The 7,753-nt window shown below is 47.8% G+C and overlaps 1 protein-coding gene across 1 annotated transcript; it reads right to left on the minus strand.

The window, feature by feature from the left end:
- Positions 1–264: 264 nt before the first annotated feature.
- LOC114629772 (paired immunoglobulin-like type 2 receptor beta) lies at positions 265–6,559 on the minus strand. Its single transcript, XM_028777843.1, has 5 exons — positions 6,361–6,559; positions 5,656–6,042; positions 2,895–3,084; positions 1,142–1,172; positions 265–466 (listed from the first exon to the last, which is right to left on the minus strand). Exons 1-4 carry the CDS (start codon positions 6,446–6,448, stop codon positions 1,160–1,162), a joined length of 678 nt encoding a protein of 225 aa, XP_028633676.1. The 5' UTR covers positions 6,449–6,559; the 3' UTR covers positions 265–466; positions 1,142–1,159.
- Positions 6,560–7,753: the final 1,194 nt, after the last annotated feature.

The following is a 7,753-nucleotide window of genomic DNA, read 5'->3' on the forward strand; positions in this document are numbered from 1 at the left end:
TGAGCAAAGGAAGTCCAACATGGGACCCCAGAAAGCCGAGATATGTCACCTGATATCTAGCATTGAAATGTCAGAGCTGTGGATGAGGTGACAGTTCTTGGATTTAAGGGAGAGGGGAACCACGATTCTCAGTCAGTGGTTATCAATGCAGACCGTGGTCTTTGCGTCTTTCCCTGTGACCTGCATCCTGGAAACAATGTGCAACTCTCTAAGAGATGTCATGTAGGGCAAGGGGTTGGGCCACAAGAGAGACACTGAGACAGATTTCTGGGAGTAAGACATTTATTAAAATTGTTACTAACTCCATGAGCAATCAGAGAACAGCACAGTCAGGCTCTCAGGACAAGAGACACACAAGGATGACTTGGGTTCCAAGGAGAGCGAATCAGAGCCCACATGAAGGCTATCTTCTTATGTCTGTCCAAGAATGGTGATGTTTCACTGCACAATCCTGCAGCCATGAGCTCTGGTTCCCAGAAGGAGACAGGGAAGTATGTACTATGTAAGGTGTGTGATCACCAATAACTATTTAGATGTAAACTCACACCCCTGCTGAGACATCCTTGCTCTGGGAGGTCTTTTAGTAGGGAACTAACAGTGTCTCACCAGGAGCCTGTGGCTTACTCTACTAGGCAGAGGACACCTGTCCACAGTCAGCTTTCTCTGTGTACCATTTGGATTCCCAGGAATCACATCCAGGTCATTGAGCTAGGCAGCAGGCTACATTTCCCTCGGAACTATCTCACAGGTACACATAAATGTTTGTCCATTTATATGTAATTTAAAACACCTCACATAAAATCAATTTAGAAAATGTTATGACTGTGATTTATCACCTTCATCAATCCAATCATTTTTAAAGACATGATCTTTCATTGGCCTGGAACTCAGCAATTGTTCTAGACTCGTTAGAGAGCCAACCCATGACTCTGCCTGTTTCTTGCTTGACCATGGATGGGACTGCAAATTCCTGACACATCCCTGGCTTATACTGTGTGAGCTTCGGATCCATGAAACTCAGATCCTCCTACGCATGTCCCATGCTTTTCTGACTGGATCATCTCTATGGTTCTCTTGCATGACTCTCATAAGAAACTTCCCAGCAGCCCCTCAGCTGCCCCTTGGGATGACAGACACTCACCTGGCTGGGGTTTAGGCTTCACTCTGCTGTCCTGTAGGAGAAGAAACAGTGTCAGTGTGCCAGCCATGCTGGTCCTCCATCCTGCCTCTCAGCTGTTCTCTGTGTTCAGACAACATGAGGGGCCCAGGGAAGCAAACAGCTCTGCTGCAGCCATGCAGGGACAGGTCTGAGAGTCACCAGGACCTGAGGCCAGTGGTCAACTGACCTTCTGTACCACACAGCAAGTCAGAGGAATGACTACTAGTGTACTGACCCATGTCCTGTCTCCCTTTCCTCCCTTCCCCCTGCTCTGACTTCCTGACACAGCTCTGCCTTCTCTGCTCTGCACTCTCCATGTCTCCCTTTTGCCTCCCAGGAATCTGGTTCTCTAGCTCCCCCTCTCAGTGCAGGCTGCTGCTCCCTGAGATTGAGCTCAGGGTTTGAATCCCAGTCAGACTTCTGCTGTCTCTCAGGCTGCTGCTCTCCCTCCTCTCGGTTCTTCTATTTACTGTAATGGAGGGCTGAGCCTGTCTGAAACCACGAGATGCACATTTAAATGTTTATTTGTAAACCTCCATTACACTCCACCATCCGTGCATCTCTGTCCTCGTCCCGCAGTCTTCTAGTTCCCGTGGCTTTAAATCTGCTCAGCTCAGTCCACACTTGGCTCTTGTGTTGTGTGTACAAGGTCTTTCCATCCCAGTGGCCTACAGCTTGCTAGGTAACTGCTGATGGCCTTGAACTCCTGATGTTCCTCTCTGCCCTTCCCATGTGCTGGGATTATCGTGTCTAATTTTTGTTTTGTAAAATACTCATGAATGTCAGGAGGCAAATTATTTAAGTTTACAAAAATGCAATTGGAATTCCAAAAGAGTTGCATTGTATATTTAGTGTTTATGTGTTTGTTGTAAGGAAGTAATGTATAGAATTTTACATTCTGCAAATTACATTTTTAGTATTTCCCTATTTCATCAAAAATTTATTTAATCAATACATGCCCACATGTGTATATTTGCATACATGCACACACATATGGATGGTAGAGGACAACCTTGGGCATTGTGTTTTGGGAGGTGTCCTCTCTAGCTTGTGAGACAGGACAGTCATTGGTCTCACATACTAGGAAAGGCTGGCAGCACAGTGAGCCCCAGGGATCCTAGTTCTCTGCCTGTCCAAGCATCTGACAACTCTTTATGTGGCTCCCGGGATGATGTTCAGGTCCCTGTTACTTGGGAAACTGCAACACCTGTGTAGTTGCTTCATAATTTTTCTCAGGAGATTTAGGTTTCTGGTGTCCCAATCTTATGCGTCACGGAGATTTGAGGTTCTCTCTGCACATTTCTGTCTGTTTGCAGGTCTATTACACACTGTGCTCTTAATTTCTATTTTGATCCCACATTCCCAACTCAAAGAAATGTCTCTTTTCATTAGGTGTCACTTCCTGTGAGATGCAGTCCCTGAATGCTGGTCTAACCTCAGACCTTCTTTAGCAGCCACAACTCTTTCCTAATGAGCAGTCAGCCCCCGAGGCTCCTGTGAGCCTCCTTGAATTCCTTAGGAGCAGGCTCTGTGTTCATCTGCATTTGCTCCTCTAGTTTCCAGCTGGTCTGGAAGGACAGCAGGCTCCAGGGATGCAGTCCTTGTGGAGGTCAGACACATTTCCCTCCTTCTGTTCTCTTTACTGTTCCCTGCACAAGCCTGCCCTTCTCCATCTCCCACAGCTGAGAACACTCCCAGTGGGAAGCTCGGGTGAGGCCTGCCCTGGACCACTTACCTTTGCTTCCACCACAGGAAGATCATGAATCCATAGACGGGGATTATGGTCACACCCTTGGCTATGACCATTGTGACCATGGCTCCCAGGATCATCAGTGAAGGATCCCTCTGTGTCCCTGTGTCCTCCAGGCCAGCTGTGGTGACAGCAGAGGCGATGATGGAGGGGCTCCTCATGGTGGTCCTGAGTGCTGGGGAGAGATGGGAAGTGAGCAGACCCTCCGTGGATGAGGGAGGGTGGGTGAGTGTCACATCCTGTCTCCTCTGTGTGATGTGGGATGGGGAACAGCTGTCAGATGTTCTCACAGAGAGGGGAACAGATGCTTAAGGCTGAGACTCAAGGAGAGCAAGCTAAAGTGAAGTCCCGAACTGTCCTTGTCCACAGATTGTCATTTGGTCACAGAGAAGTAAGGCAGAGAAATACAGTGATTTTTTTCTCACTTAAATGTATGTAACATAGAGATATGAGTAGTTCATAGAGAGTTTGCTGCTTGAGCCTTAGAACCTGAATTTGGTCCCAATATCTACATCAAGAACTCGGTAAAGTGGGCATGACTTTTAATCCTAGCCTGAGACAGAGGCAGGCAGATCTCTGTGAGCTGAGAGCCAGCCTGGTCTCTGTGTCAGGTTCCACACCAGACGGAGCTGAGTGGGCTGTAATCCAGTACTGAGGAGGTGGAGACAGGCTTGTCCCTGTGGCTCACTGGCCAGCTAGCCTAGTCTCCATGGGAAACTTGAAGCCAGAGAGAGAGCCTCTTCAAAAAGTAAGGTGGATGAAACCCTATGCTCTCCTGTAGCCACACATGCATAAACAAATATGCCAACACAGGCACACACACACACACACACACACCCCACACACAGATACACACACACACGCACAAACACAAGTATGCGCAGACACAAACAAACACACAGACAAACAGATACACACACATATATACACACACACAAGTATGCACAAACACAAAGAAACACACAGACAAACAGATACACACACATATACACACACACACAAGTATGCACAAACACAAACAAACACACAAACAGATACACACAGAGAGAGAGACACAGACAGAAACAGAGACATTCACCCAGATACACATACAGAGACACACAGACACAGAAACTTACATACACACATACACACACACACACACATACACACAAACACACACACACACACACAGAGAGAGAGAGAGAGAGAGAGAGAGAGAGAGAGAGAGAGAGAGAAGACATACATCTGACTTAACAAACCTACATGTTCACACACACTGAATACACCAAAATGTGCAACAGAAAAAATACAATTTTAGCCATACGTGTACAGCTCAGTCCAGGGCAGAACACATCCCTTTGCTTTATAAGCATCACTAAGGATAATTTCCCCAACATTTACCTATTTGTGAATTCTAGACCAGAGGTTCCCAACCTGTGCACCACTACCTCACATGGATTGTATATCGGGTATCACGCATGCCAGATATTTACCTAGTGACTCATAATAGTTGATAATTAAAGTTATGAAGTAGCCTTTATGTGTGTAGGCCCACATCACATGAAGAAGTGTATAAAAGATGTGCAGCATTAGGAAGTAGAGAACCACTGAGCACATTGACACATATGTGAAACGGCTCCTTTCTCTGTCTGCCCTGAGTCCGGGCAGCTGCTATCTGACTTTACATCATGTCAACATGGCAGCTGTGGCCTGCACAGATAACTGTGCTGTGGGCTTCCTCTCATAGGCTGACTTTAGTACAGTCAAGAGGCACGTCTGCATGTGGTGGCACATGCTGTAATGTCCACACTCAGGAGGCAGAGGCAAGGCAGACTGCTGTGAGTTAAGGCCAGATGGGTCTACATAGTGAGTATTAGGATAGCCAGGGATGAGTGCTGATGCCCTGACATAAAATAAGTAAGAAGTAAGTAAGTAAGTAAGTAAGTAAGTAAGTAAGTAAGTAAGTAAGTAAGTAAAGCAAGCAACCAAGCAAGCAGAAAGAGGTAGGTAAGTTAAGAAAAATAAGAAAGATCCACAGAGCAAGGTCACCAGAAACAATGCAGCCACACATAGTCCCTGCTTCTCTAAGGCCATGTGCAGGAACACACAGTGACTATGCTGGGCCTTAGGACTCCCAGTGCAGGGGACTGCAGTTCCTTCTGCATCAGAGGGGCTGGAGGGATCAGGAGACAGGGCAGACACATCATGAAAATGCAGGGATTTTCTTATTAATTTTCTAATTACTGAAGAGCCTGGGGAGAGAAGACAGATGTGTCCTGGGGTTTATGAAGGCAAATGAGGACCTGTTGTGACATTTGGCAGTTACACTTAGACCAGAAGACACCAGAACATGCAATGGCCCCTACGATATATTCTGAGCTGAGGTTGGAGCTGTGTGGAGATGCTGCACACAGGGACCAACAGGACCAAGAGAGTTAGCTACATGCTGGAGAAGTTCATCCACCTTGAGGTCATGGGTGAAAGTGGGCAGGACAGTAGTTAGATTTGGAGCAATAAGGGTGTGAGCTATGGGGTAGGGCTCATGCTGAAGTTAGGTGTGGTTCCATCTCAGCACGGAATGACAGACCACAGCAGAGGAGGCAGCAAACGCTTGTCACAACTACAAGGAAAGATGCTGTTGGCACAGGTGCGGACAGAGCCAAGGGAAAGGAATAGGAAACTAAGCTGAGAGTTGTGAAGCCTGAGATGACATCTAAGGGACAAAAAAGCCACAGGTGTCAAAGCCTGAGCAATGGTTGCTCACCACGGATCATGGTGAGTTGGGTCCCAGGAATAGACTGCCATGACTTCATGCCTTCTGTTGTTTGCAGAAAAACTCCACAGAAGTATGCGGCCTGGTCAGTCTCCTTCAAGTTCAGGATTCTGAGGACTCCAGATGTCTGACCCTGTGTCCAGTTTAGGATGAGCCGGTCCTTGAAGTGCTCATGTATGAAACGCAGGGAGGAGTTGTAGATGAAGTCCCCATGGAAGTGCTTCCATCTCCAGGCTATGCTCATCTGAGGATCCTTGGCCAACTCCCAGGGGAAGTAGAAGGAGAAGGGGATCTCGATGGAGCTGCCCTGGAATCCAGAGAGGTGTGCTGGCTGGTTGACCCCAAAGTTATTTTCTCTGCTGTCTCCTGCAGAGTTCCCTGGGAAGGATAGGGAGAATCTGAAGCCACTGCAGGAAACAGTGACAGGGGACAGTTGTAAAGGACAATCCAGAACATTTTGAGCCTTCATTCACAGGAAGGGGTGGGACACAGGGCAGAACTGTCCCTATGGCTTCTGGGACAGGAAGGCATGAAAAGGGTTGGGTTAGGCTCTCTCTGAGGGATGAGCTCTCTTTTGGGACAGAGAGGCCTGGCTGGCTCTAGTAGCAGACACCTGTCCACATGATACCCACTCTTTCCAGCCCCAAAGTCCCCTCCTGTGGTTCAGTCTCTGCTAATGAGGTCCCCACTACTCACCAGCGGGCAGATATGCTGCTGACAGGAGAAGAAGCAGGATCTGAGCCATGGCCAGAGTCCCTCCAGGAAGTGAGATCTGCAGAGCCATCAGGAAGGGGAGAATGCCCTGTCTATGGACACTGGGGTGCTCAGGAGTCCAGAGAGAATCAGGGTAAAGTGAGACAGATCCTAGACCTTCTCATCTGGAGGACTGAGTTGGGGCAGGATCTCTCTGTCTCCACCTCCTTGTGGCCAGCAACTTCCTTTATTGATCTGGCTTCTTCCTTTCCCATGTTGCAGAAGATATGCCCTTGTGGTCACTGACAACATAACTGGGCCCTTGTGCCCAGCCCCCATTGTAGGCTGGGAGACACGGCCTAGACCTTGGCATGGCTGGTTCTCCTCTCTTCTACCTTGACCTTCTGCCTTATCTGGTCTTTTCCATTTTTTAAGTGCCTTGTAATCTCTCTGTCTTCTTTCCTCTCTATTTCCTCTATTCCTTCCCTCCTCCTCCCCAATCTCTTTCTCATTATGTCTTCCACTGTGCTTGTTGTCTGGGTCTCTCTCTAATAATCTCATGTAAAGAAGTTGTCATTCTCTCTGTTTTTACTATTATTGGATTTTTTAAAATTTAATTTTCAGATGTTACCCCCTTTCCAGGTCTCCCTTCCAGAAAACCCCACCCCATCCCTCATTCCCCTGCCTCTATGAGGGTGCTCCTCCAACCTCCCACTCAGTCCTGCATTCCCACCTTGGCATTCCCCTACACTGGGGCTTTGAACCCCTACAGGACCAAGGGCCATTCCTCCCACTGATGTCTAACAAGGTCATACTCTGCCACATACTCAGCTAAAGCTGTGGCACACTCTGTATGTACTCCTTGGTTGGTGGTCCAGTCCCTGGGAGCTCCGGGTGTCTGTCCAGTTGACACTGTTGCAACCTCCACAGGACTGCAAACCCCCTCAACTCCTTCAGTCCCTTCTCCAACTCCTCCATCAGGGACTCCAGGTTCAGTCCAATATTTGGCTTCGAGCATCTGCCTCTGTATTTGTCAGGCTCTGGCAGAGCCTTTCAGGAGATAGCTATATCAGGCTCCTGTCAGCAAGCACTTCCTGGCATCCGTAAAGGCATCTCGGTTTGACAACTGTATATGGGATGAATCTCCAGGAGGAGCAATCTCTGGATGGCCTTTCCTTCAGTTTCTGGTCCACACTTTGTCTCCATATTTCCTCCTGTGAGTATTTTGTTCCCCCTTCTAAGAAGCACTGAAGCATCCACACTTTGGTCTTCCTTCTTCTTGAGCTTCATATGGTCTGTGAGTTGTATCTTGGATATTCTGAACTTTTGGGCTAATATTCAGATATGAGTGAGTGCATATCATATGTGTTCTTTTGTGACTGGGTTACCTCACTCA

The sequence above is a fragment of the Grammomys surdaster genome, unplaced genomic scaffold, assembly GCF_004785775.1.
Source record: "Grammomys surdaster isolate TR1022 unplaced genomic scaffold, NIH_TR_1.0 316, whole genome shotgun sequence".
Taxonomy (NCBI): Eukaryota; Metazoa; Chordata; class Mammalia; order Rodentia; family Muridae; genus Grammomys; species Grammomys surdaster.